The 24,873-nt window shown below is 44.7% G+C and overlaps 1 protein-coding gene across 2 annotated transcripts in view; it reads right to left on the reverse strand.

Moving 5' to 3' along the window:
- The window catches only part of CLTB (clathrin light chain B), a 43,876-nt gene extending 19,265 nt beyond the window's left edge, over positions 1-24,611 (reverse strand). The window contains exons 1-3 of one of the 2 annotated variants that reach the window (XM_085618283.1): positions 24,198-24,611; positions 11,384-11,436; positions 3,138-3,255 (exon numbers count right to left, since the gene is read on the reverse strand). In XM_085618283.1, the coding sequence (XP_085474409.1) occupies positions 3,138-3,255; positions 11,384-11,436; positions 24,198-24,387 (361 nt within the window). In that variant the 5' untranslated portion in view covers positions 24,388-24,611. The remainder of the gene's footprint in view (positions 1-3,137; positions 3,256-11,383; positions 11,437-24,197) is intronic. The other variant, XM_085618282.1, reaches the window with a different exon arrangement.
- Between the last annotated feature and the right edge of the window lie 262 nt (positions 24,612-24,873).

A 24,873-nucleotide genomic window follows, 5' to 3' on the forward strand; every position in this document is an offset into this window, starting at 1 on the left:
TCGAGGCCGCATGAGGACAAATATTGCCCCTTTGCAATGGCTGCTGCCTGTTATGTTATGGATCTGGCGCAGCCTGAATGAAGCAGATAAGAAGCATCGAGAGTCTGGACTCATGAAAAGTCAGAGGCAGGATGCATACATTCAACTTACCGCAATCAGTACTGAGTCCAACCTCTCGAGCTCGGAGGCAGTTACAGAGAAGCGCACCCCTCTTCTCCGTTGCCTGATCCAATGCAAGCGGTAGTCCTAGCATACGTATAACACTTTTGTGATTCGTGTGACAGAGCACTGGACACTATTAATTTGGCACGAATATCACCACGGTTGCCTTGATATTGTCAAAAGGCCGCTTTATTCGGGATCATGCTGGACGCGCCACGTAACATCCTTTGGGTTCCTGCTGTTCTAACAGATATCTACTAACCCATACTCTGGCCCTTAACAGTTCCGACTCCCCATATCACTCTACAACTTCAACTTGACGCTTTCCGTTTGTGTCTTACTCCGACACTGGCTTTCCTCCTGCACTCACTGTTCCTTGTCTCCCTCCCCTGGGCTAAGCCTGCCTTCCTTTTTGCTCTTTTATTTCCTTCGTCCAGTTTCCTATTACCTCTTGTCTCGTCCTAACCGTTCACACCCAGCGAGACCCCTCTCCCTCTTCACATCCATTACTTCCTTCAAAACCCTGCCCCCTCAGCTTACTGTCACAATTTTCAGAGGCACTGACTGCTCTGTTGCAGGTAAACACGCAATGACAGAATGAGGGCTGCTGCGCGGTTCCGTTTTATTGCATCTGTGTCTTCCCTTCCCCAATTCTCCCCAGATGGATAGGACGGTGCCCACCCTCCCTCCACCTGGGGCCTAGCTTGTCTCCAACCTGCCTGCTTCTGCCACTTCACCTCACTGTGCTCAAAGAACGCATTAAGGGCCCAGCACACAAAACGGGCACTACACTAAGCCAGTGCATTGTGAATCGCTGCCAAGTGAAGTTCCATGTCATGTAAATTTTTCAGACATATTTGGGGTTTAGGGAACAACAGAGCATTATGGGAATTGTGATTTTCCTCTTACCATTATATATATGGAATCAAAAATCATAGCATGCAAAACCACTAACTAAGGGTGTTACATATATCAGTGGTCTACTTGGTAGCTATGCTAGATGAAATGAAATCGAGAGTTATAAAACGCCCTACTACCCGTAGGTGTCTAGGCGCTGAACTCCCACTTGGAAAAGAGATAGTAAGTGAAGGCCAAGACAACATGTGTGGAGTAGGGTTAGTAATTGTACTAGTTATTAAACAGCCAAGATTTAAGTGTTTTACGAAAGATTGTCAGATTTCCTGTGGTTTTTAAATTAAGAGGCATCAAGTTTGGCGGTGGCCACCGCAAAACTCTTGCCTCCCCTAGTGGCTCTCTTGAGTTTAGGTACAACCAGATTGGCCTGGGAGGACGATCTTAAAATCCTAGGTGGGGTGTATCGATGAAAGAGCTGTCTAATAGAATCTGGGCCATCAAAATGCAGAGGATGGGTGTATTTTTGGACTATTGCAGAAGATGGGTGTATTTTTGTACATCTGTGTATGACCTGTGTTAAAAACAAGGGAGCATGAACTGGTTCATTAAAACACAAAGTGACACCGATGACACCTTTGAATAATTACTGCTTGAACCAGTAGCTGGAATAAAGTTCAATTTATTTCTAAAGGGGCAAAGATCATTTTTATCTATCCTTTCCCAAATGCAGCAAAGTTATTAAGCAGGAGCTTGTGTCTTTACAGTCCCCACCAGTTCAGTTCCATGGTTCACTCCCTAGGATTTGATAGAGAACAAAACTATAAAGCAGGTGCACACAGGTGTCGTAGACCTCAATGCCATGTGCAACCATATGAGCCACTGCTGAGCTTTTTAAGCTTCAGCCCCTGCGCATGTGTGTTTTACCCATTCCTTGCCATTGCAAACCTCAAAAGGCAAAACCCCCCAAAATGGAACGCGCTGTTCGATAAAAATCCTAGAATGGTTTTGAGGCTACATCATGTGACAGCACACAGCAGCTATGGTGACACAGGAATATGAACCAAGCTACTTTAGCCAAAGCATGCTGCACTACCTTCTATGTGTCAGTAATTAAGGGGAAGGCAATCAGAAAATGATAACATCAGCATACGCAAAGATTGTCCTCTAAAGCTCATAAAAATTGAAAATTTCTTAAATGATCAATAATTCAATCGTATTGCTTTATTAACCTTCCTGCTTCCTCAATTTTGCTTGAAAATACACCATTTGTCCACTCTCTTTTCAAAATTTTCTTGGGGGAGAACCCCCTGGGCCCCCCATAGGATGTTCAGCCTCACTCGCTCGCCGTAGTGCAGTACGACAAGAATTTTACGCCCTACCACTTTCAAATGTCACCAGCCGCCACTGCTCATAAGTGTTTAGCCATGCAACAGTTGATTTTGTTGCACCAAGGATATTATGCTGCATAACTAAATACTTATAAAGTCCCAAAAGGGAGACCTATTGGCTAGGTCAATGCTTGTTTGTATCTAGTGAACTTGCCGTACTAAGTGATAACTTTCTCACGTACAGTTTCCTCCTTTCTGGACATGTGTTGCTCTCTAACAATTACGAACGGGGAGAGATCATTGTTGCTAAATCTTTCTCCAGCCATCTCGTTGATGCTCAGAGGCTACCACCATGAGATTTCAGGTGACCTCTGCTGCTTCTTCCTTCAAAGTCTAAGAAACCCTTGTTGCGGAGATGTTCCCCATTACTGATCCATGATGACCCCCTGAAGATCCAGTACTTCCTCTCTTCTACTCTCAGTGACCCCTTCTACAAAGACCATGTCCTCCGAAGGTCCACAAAGCCTGCTGATATGCTGTCACCATTTCGAGATTTGAAAGACCTTCTGTGGGCAATGTAAACTCATTCACTTCTCAGTCAACAGTCCTGGAAACTGTGTGATAGTCCACAATGACAGCACACCATACCACAACCTGTGCACCTTCAAGTTACACTGCTGCCCTTTGGACACAGTACTTGAGGCACAGTCCTTCTCCAGCTTAGTCTCCCTGGCAACCACTAAACATCTCTATCTATCCCAAGTTAGGTGCCTTGCGTTTGTCGGTCCTCACCAAGTTCTTCCAAGCGTTTCTTCTGCTCTTCTCTCCATACACGGATACTTTCTGGCTCCTGGGTCAACCGGTCAGCCCGGGCTATTGCTGAATATCCATCGCCATGTCCGTTTAAATCCTACAAGGATAAGGCAAGAACGTGAAACCCCATGAGCGTTGCCTACATTTCTATTCACCTCAACTCCCTTTAACTTTTTTTTCTTTGTTTATCCACTCCCTCCCATCCGCCCTCAATGAGATGCCTTCCACATGCAATTAAAAGGAATCGGTCACAAACCCAAACGGCTTCTAAGAGACATCCTCCTGGCTTCTGAGATTGTGGTCAGATATACCTCTGCTCACCTTCTTCATGATAAAAAGCTGAGTGTTCAGCACCCAAAAATCTCCCTTCCTCATAATTCCTTCTTTAACCCTTGACGCTAGCAGCCTAAATTAGCTCACCTGGCTCAACACAGATCTTGGTCTTGACATCTCTAAAGCGTGACATCAGATTCTTAATGAAGAGGTCACAGGTTCTTCACTGTGACATCAACAAAGACAATGTCCTCCTGCCCTGAAGCTCTCTGGCAACGATTTTCCCGCTATAATTTAATCATTGCCTATAGACTGGACCTTCATTGCAAATGGAGAGTTGGCCAGCAATTGCCTTACTTACATCAGAAGGTCATTGTCAAATATGGGGTGTTATTCACTCTAAAATCCCAAGCTCTGCGGTTTCCTTGGTGCTTCCTCCAACTCATCAGTTGCTTCCACCCACCCGCTCTTTATAATCTAACCATACACATTTTTACAAAGAAACAAGGTTAAAACTGAATTTATAGCACATCACAACCTAAAACAATAACGTTTGTGAGATTAAAAATGAATTTCTTCTAAGTAACAATAAGATACATTTGTTACTATCCTGCACAGTTCATGATAGATGTAACACTGCGTCACACTTCACATGGATTTAAAATAAACAATGAGTATATATTACCTCTCAAACGACAAAAATAAAATAAATGAAAACCACAAATCATTTCAGTTCTCATGCATAGAAAAAAAATGAACTAAATTGTTTATTTCACAAAGAAAGGAACACAAAGATATTCATCGTCCAAATAAACAGGCATTTAAAAAGGAAAATACTTCCAAATTAAGAACCCAGTTGTAAATTTCACTACACGTTATACAAATAGTTTAAATACATAGAACTATTTTTCAGAAGAATATTTGGACCATGTTGTACTTTTTTATTTTTTTTAAACATTATTAGATATAGGACTTGCAATAACAACATTTGCGACATGACACAATAATATGACAGTTTTCTGTTCATTATATAACGTTTTCAACCATAGTCGAACATCATATCGTATATACATCGAGAGTCTATTGGTGAATGCTTATTATACCAATTTAATCATCATCGTCTGAAAATGTTTCTATGGTTGGTGGGGTACAGATGCCTCCCCTGAATGTATTCCATTTTCCCCACATTAGCTCCCATTTTTTAGGACACCCTCTGTGAATATATGTTAGCCTTTTCGGCCGCCATGGCCATGTCCATATCGCTACACTAATCTCCCAACAGTGGAGTAGTATGCGACCCCCAGAGTCTGGTGATGTTTTGCTTTGCTATTACCATACCTAATGTGGCCCAAGCTTGGGCCGTATGGTTTAGGTCTGTTGCTTCCCAGACATTTCGGAGACACCGTTTAGGGTCAAGTGGTACTGGAGCCTCACTAACCTGCGTGATTGTGTTCATAACTGTTGCCCAGTAGGTTTTAATTGTGGGGCATTCCCATATTGTATGATAAACGTTGCCTATTTCACCACACTGTCGCAGGCAGAGTTGGCCATTGGCTCTTCCCATCTTGCATAATGTCACTCTTGTGAAGTAGGTCCTGTGGAGTATTTTGAGCTGCACCAGGCGCAGCCGAGAGGATATCGCCACCACTTTTGGGGATTCTAGCGCTTCTTGCCAGTCAGCGACATCTAAGTCACCACATTGGCCTGCCATTTTTCTCGGAGTAATTGTGTAAGGCCCGGCTGATTATTTCCGATTTTCCTGTATGTTAGGGATATGGCTTTCTTATCCATGTACTCTGTAAGGAGTCTATCCTCCTTATCAGGCTGGATGACCGCTTCCAGCGCATGCTTAACCTGTAGGTCACGGAGCATCTCAGAGGGCCCCATCTCGCACTGGTCTTGCAGTTGTGCAAAGGTAATGACTTTCCCTGCTTTCCAGAGGTTATGTTGAACTTTTTAGGAAAAATCAGAAGACCTCTTTGAAAGCACATTGTCTTTTGTTGTCTCACTTGAAAGCGCATCATAAGCGCAAACAATTTGAGGATTATGTAATTTTTATAAATATTTATATCTTTAAGTATTACTTTAGACGTGTTATTTTTTTAGATGTGTTAGTTTTGAACTATTGAGTTAATACCGCCTGTTCTCTATCTCCCTTCTCCTGATACTCTCCATCCATATTCCCTTTTCTCATCCTCATCGGCCAGCCCAATACTTCTTCTCTCGCTTCGTCCATCTCTTTATATTAGTTTTTAGAGTCGTATAAAGCGCACTCCAATCTAAGATATCAGCACACTGTACAAATAATGGCTATGTCAGGGATAACTTGCGATAAATGAGTAGAGAACCCAGAAACTAAACGCATTTGCGTTAGCTCTTGGATCGTAGCGGTGGGAGACAAGCAAATGAGAATAGCAAGCCAAAGTCAGGTGAAGAGCACACAGGCAGGGGGGGGGGGGGGGAGAAAAAGAAAGAAAGAAAATAAGAAAGAAAGAAAGAAAGAAAGAAAATAAGAAAAAGAAAGAAAGAAAGAAAGAATAGGGAGGAACATGCTATTCTGCAGATGGGAAAATTTGTGGAACTAGCTTATTTAAAAGTACAATATGCAAGTTCTCAGGGTTTTTTTCTCATGAAGGGCATAAAGGCCTCTGCAAGTCTGATGTTGCCTGGGAAGGAATTTCACACAGAGGCGCAGCATCTGAAGAAGGCTTGGATGGCTTCTCTGTGAATGCTGAATTCTGAAGTAAAATTCTGTAGGCTCCTTAGATTCAGATTAGGCTGGTGAGTTAAATGGCTGATATGTGGTAAGGTTCATGAAGGTGTGATGCCTTGTACCTATGTATGTCAGTTCAAATGTTATTCTGGCTTCCATGTACAGCCAGTGGTGGTCTTTTAGTACCAGGATGAGCGGATCATATTTTTAGTGAAGCAAAATGAATGACTTCCTTGTCCTTATGAGCCCTCTCGAAATGACAGGCCTACGACCACACAAAAGGAACGCTTGATGGTTCAACCCCGATGTAAAAACTTTGAAAGACAGAAAACATATGGAGGAAACCATATAAACAGTAGTGACAAAGGACTCCAAAGGCAAATCTGAATCTAATGGATGTCCAATATTGAATGTAATGGGGTCATCACAAGTTAAGAGGATAGTGAATATTTTGTTAATTAATTACAAAGTTCCTCGCAAGGAGCGGCACCAGCGTGCTACAGGAACATCCACTGCAAGCAACTGCTAACTCCCAACGCCACCCTTAGAACAACCCACACTATCCCACATTCCATGTTCTACTTATTCCAACATCCCATCACTATACCACACATTATCTACCCCAAACCAACAAAAAAATAAACTTTATACATAACTAATAGACAATTTCAGTTATATCGGAATGTCAATATAAAATCATTTATGCAATCTGATGAACTAATTACCCTAAATGGTAATCATCAAATCTAACAGGAGGTTTCCTCACTCATCGTACTTCAATATTACCGCCAGGCTCATCTACACTTCCACTCACACCATGGCCACATCCTTCTACCTCACCACCACTTCTCCACGCAGCCACCAACAATTCCTTCCCCAAAATGTAACCCCTATCCTCACTTGATTCACTTTTCCCACCATCGCCCAACGTGACACTACTGCTCTTTGCTTTGCGTAAACTAACTTGATGTAGATTTCATTGTCTACTTTCTTCTAACATCACAGCACTCCCCAACACTTTCCTTCAACGGTTCTTATCAATTAGCAGCACCCTTCACAACAAATCTGAAGTTCTTCACACGTACAAGTTGACCTACCATAAACACAGGTCATCTGGTCTTATGATTCCGTTCCTGTTCAGTACGTTCTTGCAAATTCTCTACCCTCATCCTCATATTTTGATCACGTTCCCCAATCCTTATTTTCCTATTTCTCACATGATCATCCTGCACATTCAGTATCACCCACACCTTGTAGACTCCCTCATCAGAAACATCTACGACAATTTGGTTTACTTTTTTCCCCATGTTCTTACATATCCTACTGAAATTATCCTTCTTCTTGCAAGTGCTACATACTTTGTTTAATGGTGGACACATTTTAAAGTTAGCCAAATGGCTACTTGAGACACATCTGGTACATAAAAGTCTTTTACCCCCGTACGTCCATCTTCATTAGTCTTCGTACCACCAGTTTTAATTTTTAACCCCATCACTTGTCTTCGCTTCTGCAAATTTACTTTTGAATCTCACATCCTTCATTAACCACACTCACGTGACTACTTTCACTACCTTCACTTCTTACTATTTGAATACCTTTTTCTGATACTTCAATATTCCTGGCAGCATCAACAGCTGCCTTCAAGGATATCTCTCCACAAGACCATAATTTCTCTTGTATTTTTTGTTGTTGATTTTGTCCTCATGAGAATCGAGTCCCTTAGTACCTAGTCAGATGACCTGCTGAAAATCACAAGTCACTGCTAACCGTCTGAGTGCAGACACAAACTGGTCAATGGTCTCATTTTCCTTCTGTACCCTAGAATAAAAGTGAAATCGTTCCATGACCACATTCATTTTCCTACCAAATCTTTCCTGCATTTGTTGATTGCATATTCATACACTCCAATGTTCCCTGCATGCTTCAATATGGTCGTTTTTGTAATTCTCTCAAACTTATTGCGCCTGATCTATGTTTCAATAATGCCAAACGTCTTTCCTCCGAGCATTCATCCTCCTCTAGAACCGTCACATAAGCTTCAAACACATCTAACCACAAATCCCACAGTATAGGTGCCTCACCTGGTTCTGCTAGGAAAAGCGGGGGGAGAGGCTGGCTGAATACTAGCCATATTGCATACACAAGGGGCTATTATTAATAACTATGCAAAGTAATGATCTGATATTTGCAGCACTTCCCAACAATTGTATATGGCACTTGTGCAAACGTTATTACTGCGGGACAATGCGAGAAAGTACTCCACAGCCCGTGAGAAGTACAGGGAGTGGCCACAGGTAATAACAAGCACAAGGTATACCCGTCACCGGAAACCCCTTTCTGCCATGGCTCACCACCTTGCTGACCAAATTACTGTCGACGTTAGAATCTACACTCAACCACAGAGGTTCCTCGATTGCACGACTTTGAAATAAACCATCACCACAACCACTAGACTGCTTCCACTTAAAAAAAAGATGCCCACCAACGTGAACGCACAACACAAAGACGCCATACACTGCAGGAACGCTCGACTGGCAACTTCCCCCACAAGATGGCATCAGCATCAATGCCACTGCCCTTGACGTCACTCACCATACGCATGCACAGCGCTCCCTGGAATTGAAGATTTCACACACTTCCTGTTAGTAGGGTCTTCAGAAAAAGCTCACAATCCTTTCTTTGTATCAGTGGTCGATAAAACGGCACTTCACCCTGTTTCCACACAATAAGTAAAGCACATCGTGTTGACAGTGCACCTCACCAGTACTCCAATAGTTGTTGGTGCTGCTACGTCCCTCACTCATTTCCATTATTGAAAAAAACAGGGTCTTCACAAAGTAAGAGGATAATGAATATTTTAATAATTACAAAGTTCCTTGCAAGGAGCCGCCCAGCATGCGGCAGGAACATCCACCAACAGCAACTGCTAACTCCCAACCGCCACCCTTAGAACCACCCACACTATCCCACATTCCATGTTCTACTTATTCCAACATTCCATCACAATACCACTTCCATCAAAGAGGCAAAATTATTATGCATCATGGAGGCTGCATGACCTACAGAGAACTCTTCAAAATACTCAAACTTCATAACCCTGCCATTGACCAAGCAAGTGTAAAGCACTCTGAGGACTAGGCAATGCCTTAGCGACACACTACATTGAAAAAGCTGCCAACCTCAAATCCTCTTTCCAGTCAAAGGCAAGCAGCGAACATCAATCTGCCTTCTTCCAAGCAAAACCAGGGACCACAAATACACAACTATTACTGTACACTTAACAGTCTGAAATAAACTATTTACCTAATCAAATGAATACATTTGGCAGGGTCCTCAGAAGATCCATGCCCTCCAAACAAATACAAAATTACCCTACTAGAATGCTTTGCTGACATCCCACCTAGAAAGCGTACTAACTGCTCCCTATCAACAGATCAACTGCCACACTAATTGAAAACATCCTTTGTTACACCAATACTAAAGAAACTAGGTCTTGATCAGGCTGACCCAGCAAATTTCACATCAATTTCCAATGGACTCGGTGTAGGTCAACTAATCCAACGTACTGTGTTCTCCCAAATCTCATCCTTCATTGAGCAAAACATTCTCCTATTGGATGAGCAAACTAGATTCAGGCTATGAAAAAGTACTGCATCAGCACTAATTTATATCTGTAATGACCCAACGCAATCCGTAGATGCTCCAGGGTACTGTCTTGAAATTGATAACATTCTAACTAATCAAAGATCCCAAATTGCCTCCCTGCCACCACTTGAGTTGGCACTCTATAAAAGTAGGCGTCCCACAGGAATCAACCACTGGACTTTAATTTGTTAAAGTGTATCTAACCCTCCGCCCTGATCTTGTGAAAGCATTCTCTCTCACATGCTAGAACTATGCTGATAATACTTAAAGCTGGACCAACCTTTTGATGTCAAGACTCGGCAAATGTAGAATGACTGTCAAACAATGGAAAAGCACCACCTTAAAGTTAGCTCATCTAAAATGGAACCATTCATCTGTAAATCCAGGCCAATCATAACCACATGTTCCATTTTGTGAAACCAGTAGAATAGCCATGGAGTGGCGAAGTGGAATCAAAAATTCTTGTAGGATTCATGGACTTGAAGCTCTCACTGGAATTCCAAATCAACTAAGTGATAAACTCATTCTCTGTGATGTGAACACATTGACTCATCTTTACATTCCTTGAACCCTCACACGACATAGGCCTCTCTGTCCCTAGTGATATATTGTCTAGCCTATGCAAATCCACTTTTTACCGCCAAAAAATCCAGGATATAGCAGCCAGACCAGTACCCAACTTAAACAGATGGTAAAACATTACGCCACCTCTCAATGCTCTTCAACGGTCACCTGTTGTATGAAGAATATCCTTCAGAGCACTTTACGTTACACATAGGACAATCCATGGGACAGGACCAACATTCTTACAATATAAACCTGGGTCATACAACCAAAAGTTAAACTTTATGTCAAATATGACCCCATGATTGATAATCTCTCATCAAAAGACCCACCTGAATAGAGGCGATTCTCAGTACAGATATGCAAGCTCCGGAATATACTCCGAGGATACGGACCATCAGCAATCTTTGAGATTTCAGAAGAGAAACAAAGTCCTAACTTTTCCTAAATACTGATACCAACTAAACTTGTATCACAACCGTGGACTAGTTTGTATATGCTGCTTGCAATCCTATCCTTACTCATAACTTCAAACCTAAGCCATATATATGTACGCCTGCACCAAGTCTGGAGTACACTCTAGGGGGCTCACACACAACATCAAAACTCAACACTAATAGAGCTGGCTGGTACCAACACCCTTTTCTTATCCAAATGCTACAAATGTAGAAGTGAATCACCTAGCTTGGAAAGTGCTTTGGCAGCTCGACAAGAGGTAGGGAAGTGCTATATTAATGCGGCAAAATAACAACTAAATACTGCCTTAATGAAAATGTAGCAATTGTTTATATTTTGCCTCGTTTCTCTCTTCAGCATCACAGGATTCTCATGCACTGTTCTCTTGTCTGTACTCTCACTTTATCACCCTCATCTCGCTTTCCATCTCTTGATTTTTCTTATGCACTCACTCCTTTCTCACGCAGTTGCAATACGTTCCACTGCCACTTTTCTCCCTCCACTTCTCATTCTTCTTCTTATCCTTCCTAGTACCCTACTCTGAACGTATCACAGATGAAGATCAGAAACTCACCGGGAACAGGTCTCCTCCATTCACAGGTGTGGTGACAAGGTCTCCAAAGCCCACTGAAATACAGGAAGAAGCACAGGTGGTCAGTGGTGATGAAAGAACAGTAACACATACTGATAAAGGCTCTATGTATCTCACTCAAAGAAGAGAGGGGGCCAATTTGAATCTGACAATAGACCCATTACCTTGTAGAGTGCAGCCCTCTTCAATCACTTAACACTCTGTATCATTCTTAAACAATTGTGGCCCGATTTAGATTTCGGTGGACAAGTTACTCTATCATAACGGTGACAGATATCCCGTTTGCCAAAATATAAATCCCATTATATCCTATGAAATGTATAACTTGGCAGACGGGTGATGTCACCGTTGTGACGAAGTAACCCGTCCATCGAGATCTAAATCAGGTCCCGAGTCTTCAAAGCCGAGTATGAAGGATTCTGCAAATGAAGATAAAGAAAGGAGATGACTGGACTCACAAACCAAGAAAAGATTTCGCAATCAGATTTTATGTCATTCATTTCAAGGTATTGTGGGTTCATGATGAGCGTACTCAACCTCCAACTCCAGAACAGCCCACCCTCATAAATCCTGTGTGTGTCTTCCTATTCCCTTTTGTTTAAAATGTCTTATCTTGTGGAGAGAGATTAACCCACCTGCTCTGTAGCTTTCAGGAAGGCACACCAAACTTTCATCCACAAAGAACTTGTCGCCTCCACTTGAGAGCTCTCTCAGTGGCCCACATGCTTCTGGGAATGCTTACCCACATCTGAAAGTCAGCTAGAGAAACGTAACTGGACATCCAGATGGGGCCTTGACTAGTTTCTTCGCCAAAGTGATCCTGGACTTTTCTGCAGCCTGATTATCTGAAGGAAGCTACCATCCTATCTTGCAGCTTGGCAACAGTAACACGGAGGGTGGTATTCCTGCAGCCCAGCAGTTCACCGCCTGCATTTTTAAATGCCTTTTAAATCAAATTTGATATCAGAGACATGAATTAGACCATCGGACTGACAGATTTTTGCTCCACGTTCTTCCTTTGTCAACTTCACTTCCCACTTTCTTCTAGTGACTGGTTACGGAGTTGTTGCTGCCTTGATTTCTTTTGGGGAGATGTTAAATAATTAAAAGTTAGGCTTGTTACGTTGCTCTAGCTTTGTCCATTTTAGACCAGGAAAATGTGAGTCCTGGTGCAACAATGCTATTGTTTCCTGTTGAATCAAGACATTTAAAAAATTGGCATGATGTGTGCTTTTTCATGCAAGAATCTGTAACCTACTTGCAGTCTTTTGGCAATGGTTGCAGAAAACGTATTTCATAGGACAACAGATACACTCTGGCTTGGCAGTATATTTATTAACATGCTTATGGTACTTTGGTACCATCTGCATGCCTATTTATAAATGTCTTGTTATGGAGCTGTTTTCAACTATTTAATGGAAATTTTATTACAATTGTGTGCTCCATTCAAAATTCCCAATATATTTATTTGAACAAAACAAATCCGAGCAACCGTGTATTCTTCAGAGCCAGATAATTTATACTGTCCCCGTTAGCTTGTTCCCATTATTGCAAACTAACAAAAAGGGACAGCTGCCCTGCATCTTCTTTCTCCCGCGACAGCTGCCCTGCATCTTCTTTCCCCCCGGGACAGTTGCCCGGCATCTTCTTGACCCCCCCCACGGGACAGAAGCCCAGCATCATCTTCTCCCCCCCCCCACCCCCCGGGACATAGGCCTGGCACCTTCCTTCCCCCGGGACAGCTGCCCGGCATCTTCTTTCCCCCAGGACAGCTGCCCGGCATCTTCTTTCCCCCAGGACAGCTGCCCGGCATCTTCTTGCCCCCCCCCGGGACAGCTGCCCGGCATCTTCTTGCCCCCCCCCCCCCCGCTACAGCTCTGCCCGGCATCTTCTTTCCCCGCGGGACAGCTGCCCGGCATCTTCTTTCCCCGCGGGACAGCTGCCCGGCATCTTCTTTCCCCCGGGACAGCTGCCTTGCATCTTCTTTTCCCCCGGGACAGTTGCCCTGCATATTCTTACCCCTTAGACATCTGCCCTCCGTCTTCTTACCACTCGGACAGCTGCCCTGCATCTTCCTTCCCCGGGACTGCGGCACTGCATATTCTTTCCCTTGGGACAGCTGCCCTGCATCTGCTTCCCCCAGGACTGCTGCCCGGCATATACTTTCTCCTGGGACAGCTGCCCGGCAACTTCTTTTTGTTTCTAACACTATATACATTCATCAAAGCTGATCTAATTCCTCCTGCGAGTGACAGTTTCAATCCAACTGTGGATTCCTTCTGGGATCACCCCCCTCCCAGGGCACAATTGTTTGCTGTTTACAGGGCTGCTATACTAATGTCATGACAGTAGTCCTGGTGAAAATCCCAGTAATTAATATAAGAGAGGTCGAAATGACGACAAAACTGATATTTGGGCTGTATATATCATAACTTAGGTTGATTATTTTTATCCTGTGATCAATAAAATAAAATAAAAACATTGTCCCCTTGTGAGATTGACAAGCAATAGAAAACAACAGCGGGCGGCCTTTAAAACAGAAACTAAACAATAAGTTACTCACAGGAATATGTGTAGCAAATTAAAACATGACAAGTCCCCACACTCATCACACGGGGGGGATAGACTACAAAACAGAAGCGACCAACTGTAAATAGTTACAAATTACACAGTTTGAGGCCTCTGCAGACCGACAATAAACAGAACTATCAGAACATTCGCCCAAATGCATGGCTACTAATCTCGTGAATTTACAAATATGGCGCAAGGTCGCAGCAAAGCAATTAGCGACAATTCTTGAGTGTTTTCAACCATTTGGTATGACATACAGGGACAACAGGCTGCATTCTGTCCCGTATATGTCGCCACTTGAACACAATATAATTAGGTATATCTTCACTCTTAAACCTACATAGCTTATATCAGCAAAATGTGCATTTTTAATTCGTACAGGACAGTCTTAATATTTTTTGTTTTAGAGATTGTTTAGAAATTCAAATTTCAGAACTTGGATCACTATTTTTAACATCTGATTAAAAAATATAAACAATATAAGAAACTCAGATTAAAAAAATACTTCAAAAGCAACCAATGCTGTCAAAAGGTTGTACCGGGCACAGAACCGAACAGCTCATTTATTTATTAGATATTTAACTCCACAGAAAGCATTTGGACCACTACCAGGAGCAACTCCTGATCAGTATATTCATTTGAAATGCGTTTTTATTGAATAAGCTATCGATAGCAAGCCACACTCTAGCTGGATGAAGACACAGAACATCACTAGCCAAGTTTAAGCACCGAGAAGGCAGAGTAATATTGTATATGGGCTGGTTGGCAAACTTATAAACACCATAAATTATCATTTGGAAGAATTTCGTATAAACTCAGGGGTATATTTACTAGAAAAAGATGCTACGCGGCACTGCAAGCCATCTTGCTGTGCTGAGCTGCGTCATTGGGAAAGTGCAGGGATGTGTCATATTTACAGCAATATGACGATCTCTGCGTTTTCCTCTGCACTGGGGCACAAATGACTGCCTAGCATTGACACAGGCGCCCTTGCACCATTGTGCAAGGGCGCCTGCATTGCAGGGATGATTGTTTTTGTGCAGGAAGCGACACCTTCCTGCACAAAAAAAAATCTTTGATGACGCTTTACTCCTTCTATGTGTGCTGCACACATAGAAGGAGCAAAAAAGAGGAGAAATAAAGGTTTTTCTCCTCGTTGTGCCACTTTAACGCCTCCCCTGGGGAGGCGTTAGAATCGGACGCACTCCTAGGTTTACAAAACCTTGCGAATCTGGGAATGCATCAGATTCCATGGGTGCTACGTGGGAACGACCACAGCAACACCCAAGTAACGCCCCTTTCATGCAGAGTAATGTGTGAATGGGGGCCATATTCACAAAGGCATGAAAAAAGCCACGCAGGGTGGCTTTACGTTGCCTTGTAAATATGGGGCGGCACACTGCGCCTCCAGAGCGTCATAAAAGTGATGCTCAAGCGGCATAAAACTGCATCAGGGGCACTGTAAATATGCCCCTCAGTTTCAGTGAATGACCACTCGTTGGACTACCCAAAACATCCAGAGATGCAGTAGTGCCTATGTAAGATATATCTATAGCGTTATGGCTCTTTCTTAAATGATGGTATCATCAGCACATAACATTACTTGAATTGGGGTTGATGCTAATTTAGGGTGAAAAGCTCTAATGTTGGTCAGTGCTTGGTCCTCATCATATGACTAAAGGAAAAACAACATGGCCAGATCGCAGCCTATTTCAACCACAAACTTCTAATAATTCTTTTTGAGACTTGCAACCCTTTGCCCACGTTTACTCAAACCAAAAGGCCACTACATAATAGAGCAATAGCCCTTACAGGAAAGGGAGAGGTTCACCAACAGGAGAGCTTCAACCACCATTGACAATGATTTACACAACTGAAGGCCTACAAAAAAAATGTATGGCTAGCGTACAGTGGTGTGCAAAGCTCACAGACTGCCCTGCTAGCCTGCAAAGCCGTAGCAAAAGCATTATCTATAGTACCCATCCTATAACAAAATCATGTTTGATAAGATGGAAGAATGTCCATGTCCATGCTGTTCCCCCCAATATCATTTTAGAGTAAATTGTGGCTTCGGTATCCTAGGGTGTGATAACACAATAGTTATTTGGGCACCCAGACTTCCCTTCTTAAACAAACAATGATGCCAAAACTGAACCACATTAAGATTTGGAGACGTGGTCCAACCTGATGTCTAGAGAGGAGATAGTAAAGCAGCTCAGTTTCACAAATTGCATTTGAAAACAGAAACCAGCATCCAAATATAAAGTTGAGCAGTAAATGCCCTGGCAGGTTTCCAGAAGCCGATCACTTTTTTTTTTAACTTGTTTCATCTCTTTTGAATATTCGGTACCAATGCAGCTGACCTGAACCGCATGTGATCCAGCGACATACCGAGGTGTATCATGTTAATAGATACATTTGCAGAACTTTTTAGAATTTTGCCATTACAAGAGCTCAAGCCACTTTTTTTGCCAAGCTTTTTTGCTTTACATATCAAATTTGTATATTCTTGCTTTAAGCAAGCTACCCTGTCCATTAAGGAGGTGTCCACATTTCCAGATTTCGACAAACTCCACAGACTGTGATAGGGTTCCTTTTTTATCACCAGGACTGGCATTAAATTGTAATATGGCTCCTTCTAGACCAGAGCCAGACCAAGTCACTGCAGTACAGATTGGCAACCTGGTTTCATGCAGCAGGCCAGTCAAGATGGGAGTACCGCAGGGCTCCATCTTGAGCCCCACGTTGTTTAACCTTTATATGACCCCTCTAGCCAGGGTGATCAGATCCTATGGCTTTGATGTAGTGTCATATACCGACGATACTCAGATTCTGATCACCCTTGGCCCCGACCCCGTGGACACAAAATCTTGTTTCAAGAATTGTATGGCCCAAGTAGATAGGTGGATGAACAGCAACCACCTACAATTAAACGGAAGTAAAACCGAGATAGTACTCTTTGGTAAGGCTCATGAGCACTGGTCAGATGGCTGGTGGCACCAAAACCTCGGTCCATGACCCACTCTAAGTCAGTCAGTGAGGAACATAGGAATCCAAATTGATAATCAATTATAAATGAAAAATCAGGTTAACCATATAATTGACACCTGTTTTGGCATCATGAGCAATTTGCGCAATGTGTATAAGTGGATTCCATTAGAAGCCAGGAAACCATTAGTACAGATATTGATCATCAGCCGTATGGATTACGGAAATGCCCTCTTGACACAAATAAATGAAGATCTTGCTTCCAGGCTTCAGGTCCTGCAAAATACAGCAGCCAGACTGGTGCTAAATCTCCCATCTGGATCTCCCTCGGCACCCAGCCTAAGACATCTTCATTGGCTACCAGTGAGGAAGCGTACCCGTTTTAAGACCCTATGCCTAACGCATAAGAACATGTATGGTAGAGGTCCAAGCTATTGGGCAAAAAAGCTCAGCTGGTATGTGCCTCGCAGGACCTTAAGATCTAGCAATAGTGCTCTCCTCACTCCTCTCAGAGTGCGCACTGTCAAAAACGGGGGAAGATCTTTTTCCTTTCTCTCTCCCTCCCTCTGGAATAAACTGCCTTTATACTTATGCATCATCTCTGATCACAAATGTGTTCGTAGGGAGTTAAAAACATGGATGTTCGATTAGTTTGGTTACTTCTCTTTTTCTAGCCGATAATCTTGAGCTGTCCGCAAGCGCCATGAGACTTTCGAGTGTTTTGTGCGCTAAACAAATGCTGCCGATTTGATAGCAGACTACCCCAGCTAATGCATTTCAGGGTCAGGTGCACCAATATGGTCCCAATTATGAGCTGAGAGGAATGCCCATATGAAATTCTGCTCAATTAGGAGTGGGCTGTTCCCACATCTGAATGTACCGAATGATTTATTTATTTATGGCGATTTTTAGAGCGTGCAAATACCCGAGGGTGTCTCGGCGCTGTTTGTCACAGAACTCTCTGTCGGAGAAGGAGGTTTAGGCTTGAAACAGCCATGTTTTAAGTTTTTTTCTAAAATTGAGCAGAGTCGGTGCACATTTGATGTGAAGAGGGAGAGTGTTCCACAGTCTGGCTGTGACAACGGTGAAGCGTTTGTCTCCCCAGTTAGCCCTTCTTGTGCGGGGGACTGTTAGCAGATGGGCTGAGGATGAACGCAGTGTTCTTCGCTGTTCGGGCGGGTGAAAGGCTTGTTTTAGGAATAGAGGGCCCTGATTGTGGATCGCTTTATAAGCTATGCATAAGGCTTTAAATTTGATGCGGCTCCTCACCGGCAGCCAATGTAGCTGTTGGATGTAAGGTGAGACAGATGCAAATTTGGGAATGGGTAGCAGGGTCCTGGCTGCTGCATTCTGTACAGTCTGCAGTTTGTTGAGGACCTTTTGTTGGGCATTTAGAAGCAAGGCATTACAATAGTCCGTTTTAGAAAAGACCAACGTGCTGACTAAAGTTTTGCCTGCAGAAGATGGTAAGTACGGAATGAGTTTTTTGATCTTTTTTAAGGTGTGGAAGGAGGATGAAACCACTGAATTTGCATGCTGCTGGAAGGACAATTTGTTGTCAAAGACAACCCCCAGATTTCGTACCTTGATTACTGGTTCTGGAGGTTGTCCCATTCGTTGGGGCCACCATAGTGGAGACCAGATAGGTTGTAGTCTCCCGAATGTCATCACTTCTGTTTTATCAGAATTTAGCTTAAGGCAGTTTGATGACATCCAGGAGCTTATTGCTTTCATGCCAGATTGGAAGTTTGAAGCTACTGTTTGGCCATCATCGAATACGGACAACACCAATTGTGTGTCGTCTGCGTATGTGGTGAGAGAAATTCCGTGGGATTTGATGACCCTCGCTAAGTCAGACACATATATATTAAATAGTGTCGGGCTTAGCGAGGATCCTTGTGGTACACCGCAAGGCAGGGAGAAAGTCTGGGAGGTGAATTGTCCCAACTTCACCGTTTGTGGGCGGTTTGACAAGAATGAGGCGAGAAGTTCCTTAGCCTTGTCCCTTATTCCTATAGCCGCGACACGGTCGATCAGTATGGTATGATCGACCGTGTCGAAGGCTGCGGACAGATCTAAAAGTATGAGGATTGCAGCTCCTCCATTGTCCATAGTGGAACGTATGATGGATCATCTGACCCAATTTTACTGGCTGAACAATCTGGCTGGTAAAATCACCTTTAAAACAAGCATTTACAATGCAATAGGTCTCGCAATTACATTGTTTTGAGCTATTGGCATTATAAATGTTATTTTTTTTTTTCCTTCTTGAAACATTAATCAAATGGTGTAATGCAAAATGGCAATAGCTCACATTGTTGTAATTGCGAAATCTATTGCATTGCATTTGTATTAATGTGAGTTTTGTACTGTAAATGGTACTGGCTTTTATTAATTTTTTTAAATCAAATTAATCTGAAGCATTAAAAATGTTAATACCAGCGAACTAATCTCCATACGATATCCATTTCTTGCTAAAAATATGTCTGACATCATAAGCACACATGTGAATTTAATAACTGCACGGAAATGGAATAGTGGTGCTCACTTTATACCGCATTTACTGTTGTAAGGCGCATCTACATTCCTTTCTGCTCACCACCTCTATCACGTACTCCTATGACCAAATTCAGAAGTGCGCTTTGTAGCCGGGAAAACATAACATGCAGACAAACAGTTCTAGACAAAATGCAGATGTGGCCAAGTTATCTCAACAGAGGCCGCTTTAAAATAGAACTGATTTAGCAGGGGGCTGGTATGTAATTAACGATAACATTGCCTTTGTTTTTAGATTAGTGCCAAAAATGTACGGGATTTGAAATAGTCTTAAAAATCCGCTCTTAATACTTAATAAAAATGCATGGGCTAATGAAATTAAGTTGCAGCGCTCTTTATCTGTTCGGAATCAGTGCCGTTTCCTCCTTGGCTTGGTGTTTACTTTCCTGCAGAACCCGTCCTCGCTTGGACCCTCCGCTCTCCCAGCGTTGCTTGTCTTTCTCTTTCTCGCATTTCGGGCCCATTTTTCCTGCATCTCTCGGCTTCCGGAGCCTCCGCCGACGCACCCGCCTCTCGCATTTTCTCATTGGACACTCTCCCTCACTTTGCTAACTCCGATTGGTCTCTTTCTAATGATCCTGCAGAATGATTGATTGCTAACCCCGTCGATCTTGTGGCACACGACTTTTTCCTGAGACAGCTTGGCACGCACTGTCTACAGTGGCCAATTAGCGCCTCTCAAAATTATACGTTTTTAATGATCACCTCGGCGCTTACTAGGGCGTAAATAGAAGCAGCGCAGCAAGTGGCATAACTTGTGGGGTGGGAGGGTACTGGCAAGTACATGGCGCCCTCCTCCTGTTGCGCCGCTGGGTGCAGCGTGTACAGTGGCGCCAGAGGGATTCGCCATGAGATTTGTATTTTATTGCATGGAGATGTGTAAGGGGGGCATTTTATCATGCCGCAATACAGCTTTGAGAATGAAAAAAAATAATAATGATATATATTTTAGACAATGATCACAGCCTCTTTTGGCAACTGAGGGGGGATTTCAATGTGCCAGCCTTGTGGTGGGCAGGCAGACATCTATGAGGGGTTACAAAACACTAGTGGCGTGTTTCGATAAATTCGCTTGTTTGTAGACAAATCGCCCCACCAGTGAGGGCCCCCCTACGGCATAGCGCAGCGGTGGAAAAGCCGGGCTAGAAACAGACACGGGCCGCTGGAAGCACCGCGGGAAAGCGGGATCCGGCGGCAGGACGGCGCCATGGTTACCCGCGCCCTTTCATAGCTCCTGAAGCACTTCAGCGCTTTTCCGAGAGCTGTGGCCAGTCTCTTATCCGCGGGATGAAGAGTGATTAGGGCGCGAGAAACACAGATGGGCTCGACGGCACCGCCAGCTCAAAGCACCGGCACTTACTGTACATCAACAGGCTTCGATCCCGCGCAAGAGACAGACATGGGGTGAGGCGAACACCCGTGACATTAGCAGACAGTAAGGAGGAGAAAGAACCTGCAATAGTGAGACGAAGGGATATGGGGTGAGACGAAGGGATATGGGGAGTGGGGGCTGAGGAAGAACGAGCGTAATCCAGTGTTGTCAGGCCTATCCAGCGTCGGTCTTCTGGCCCAGCACTTCATTCTTCTGCAAGTTAGGTACTAATGGACACCGCACTCTTGGAATACTAGCGCCTAGAAGCAAAGGAAGGTCTTCGGGCTGACTTTGCGCCAGCTAGAGGTCCACGGAATCACCACCTTACCCCCCCCCCCCCTGTTTTAATTTAACTCCTCAGGTGTTAGTTACTATCGCCGACAGCGGGGCGGCTACTCCTACGAACAAGCCTAGCCACCTTACTGAGCCCGGGCACCCAGGCGCTGCTAATTTGTCCCAGTCCTACCAGCCCGCACCCACCCCATCACCTGCACGAACCCGCTCATGAGCCTTCCAGTGCCCGGCAGCGACGCCCATGTCGAAAGGGATGCTGGGTCCAGGCAGCCGCGCATTACTTCACGCCGGGGCACTTCGTACCCGACCACCCTCCCCGTTATTCAGAGGCGCCCCCTGTCTGGGGAAGATGCCCTACCTGCGGAGCAGCTGGGCCTGCCCTTGCCTCGGTACAAGTAGTGTTGATGGTGCTACGTGCAGAACGCCGAGGATAGCGCTTCAACAAAGAGCATTAAAGGCACCGGTCTCGCAAACAAAACGCTTCCCTAGAGGAACGCAAGGTACAAACCACTGGGGATGGGTGTTGTCAGGAGAAGCAAGAGAAACCGAGCCAGCAGCACAGTGCCAATGGGTGAAGGCAAAATTGGATTATGTATTTGTCAGCCCTCTGCTCTCCCAACAAGCGCACGCCATGACGCATTTGCTCGGCTTTCCTGCTAAAAGGTTTCTTGTCTTTATGGGGCCATGTGTTTGGCCCCATAAAGATAAGAAACCTTTTGCGACCAACGTAATTCAGGCAAGCCCGTTCCAAGTGGGACGGCTCAAAAAGCCAAGCAAATACGTCATGCACAGCTCTGTTCCAATGGCTGGCCACCGTTTACCATAAACGGTGACGCCAGCCAATGGAACAGAGGGGCGGGGCTTAAAGCCACTTACAGAAAATACCCGTTAATACTAAATCTCGCCAGCGAGACTGCGCATGCGCGCAGCCTACGCCAGGCGAGACCTAAAAAAAGGGCTGCATTGAAGCCTGGACCAGTTCCTTGTTCCCAGCCAGTCAAATAAGGCATAGCGGGAGCAGGTGATAGTACCCCTGACAACCATGCTTCTCCGATTCCCTACCTCTACGATTCCCAACTGCCTTAAGTCAGCCCCTATGCACACATTTACCACGAGCTCATAGGCAGTTTCTTAACGTCGGTAATAAACTCCACAGTGCGAAATACTGCCCAGTAAATCAAGGTCTGAACAGTTATTCCCCATTCAATGAGGTTATTATAGGAGTAAATGTGTGCAGAAAATCAAGTCAAACTTTAATTCTTGACATTCAAAATTTCTGTTCATACCTAATCCTAACTCGTGCCTTTGCAAGTAACAATTAGTTCCAATGCCATTCTTACCAAAACAAGAAATTACTGGACATTCTAGTTATAATTAAATTCTCCAGTGAGAATAAAAGCTTTTGTGTATTTTAGTGCATTGTCTCGCGGGGTTGAGAGATCCATTGATGTCCTTGGTGATATGAAGGATGGTGTACGGAGACAGAGATACACTTTCGATCCTGAGTTATCCTAATCTCCCCTTTAACGAGCGCTGCGCAGCCAAACTTGTTTTTTAACACAAAAACTTCTCTAAGCACACATTAAACACAGGCACGACACAGAACAGCCACAGCCATGAAAAGCAAGCACAGTGACGTTCTCCCTCATCACATGCACACTAACGCCACCCCTCAGTCAGAGCAGCACTCCTCATGTCATCACAAACACGTCTGTCATGTGTCAGACCAAATACACCAATAGCCCTCTCACAAACGCACAAGACAAACTCACTCACCGCTCCCCGTTTTCACATCATCTGCACACACTCAACGCCGCCGTTAGTCAAAAAAACCGTGGGCTACGTCAGATGTAATAATTTACTAAAGTCACCTTATGACAGACACATTCACATCATCTACACCCCACCCCGCCCCCTTCCACATGACCATCGTCCTACTCACATCAGTCACCTCAAACTCAAATATAAACTGGGATTCCCGCTCACACAAAAGCCAAGGTCAAACTCACAAACGAGCAAAGAAACTGCATGGTTGTGTGGTAGGTCTGTGCTGTCAGCTGAGGAGAAACTGCCAGTAAAATAGTAGATGCCAAGAAACAGCCTGAAAGAAGTGCTGCTCCCGAACGAAGCCGGCAACAATCATCAATAAAGACCACCACCAGACACAAACAGATTAACAGACGAAAGGCAGCACCATCGAAACCGCACTGCCCACAGAACAACACACACACTAAAAGTGCGATCTGTAGAGTATAATAGGTAGCGTGTTTACTTTGGCACTGCGTGTCTTTATTTTCTTGCCAATAAAGCGCTCAGCATTGTGCGTGACTGTACACCCCCTTGTTACACGCGCACAGATGCCAAGGTCACGCCAGCACTCCCTGTCAGCTCTCAGGCCTGTGGCCACCACGCGCTGGCCCAATCTGCCTCCCCGCCTAAAGCCACATTCCTTCTTAATACACACGCTAGGACTCACTCCTTCCTTTCAATCCCCAATCTCTTACCTACACACCACAACACCGTCCATCACTGTGTCGATCTTTACCCTTCAAGCACAACACGATACACCCCTCCCCCACCCTGCACTGGAGCCAACCTAGTACACTCCCTTCCGATCACGTCGGAAAACAACTCGACCCTGCAGCTCAAGCCTCACTTAGTATGTGATGATGCCAAAGCCACCATGTCCCAGTGATTTCCTTAAATTCTAGAAAAAAATGCATTCTGGGAGCTGTAGTCTTGACCACTTAAAATGAAAATGGTTTGTAAAAGTCTAGCCCTCGAAACTATACGGTTCCATGAGCCTGCAGACATCTGGTAATCCTACTTGTCTCTAGACACCCAACAACTAGAATTCCTCCCCGCCTGCCGTCCTGCCCGAAGCCTGTCTAGCCTGGGATTACTGATTCCCCTACTCTCACTCCCTCTTCGGTGCCATACTTCTCGCCCATTCGTCCTTGCTGGCCGCTTCGATGAGCCCATTATATGCCCCCCTCAATACGCCCTTCTGCTCACCCAGCTCGGGCGGTTCCTCGGTGGGCACGGCGCCCCCGTCGATCACCCCGAAGCCCTCGTCGTTCTCGATTCCCGCGATCTCGCTCTCTTGCTGGGCCAGGAAGGCGGCAGCCGGGTCCTCCTCCGGCTCTGCGGGCTCTCCGGGCACCCCGTTCTCCGAGGAGGAGAAAAAGCCAAAGTCATCGGCCATGTTTTCGTCCGCTACCGCTCAGTCCCTCCGTGCCCCCTGCGCTCACTGATGCTCTAGGTAGGTGTGGGTCGGTGGCCCCAGGACGGGACACAGCGGTCGGTCTACGGCTCTCGGCAGGCACAGGAGGGGCAGGAACAGGACGGCACTTCCTCCTTCTCCGGGTGGCAGGTGGAGCTTTTGCAGGGGCATGCGTCACCAACAACGCAGCCGAGCTCTCCAACCACTGTGTGGCAGCAGAGGGCAGCATCACTGGTCCTATGCACTCTAGCAAACACCATAGGGTAGAAGAGAGCACCGTCTCCGCCAGCAGCAAAGTTTACTAGGTCCATGCTTGATGTGCTGCTCCAGTTCAGTGTTTTTCTTTGAATCGTGGGACTTGTAGTCCTGCGGGTTACCAGCTTGAGTTATTCACACCATATACTCATCTTGTCCCATAAACATTCATACAATAAGCTAGTAGTACCACTGGAGTCTATTTTGAATTTG

The sequence above is a fragment of the Triturus cristatus genome, chromosome 7 (genome assembly GCF_964204655.1).
Source record: "Triturus cristatus chromosome 7, aTriCri1.1, whole genome shotgun sequence".
Taxonomy (NCBI): domain Eukaryota; kingdom Metazoa; phylum Chordata; class Amphibia; order Caudata; family Salamandridae; genus Triturus; species Triturus cristatus.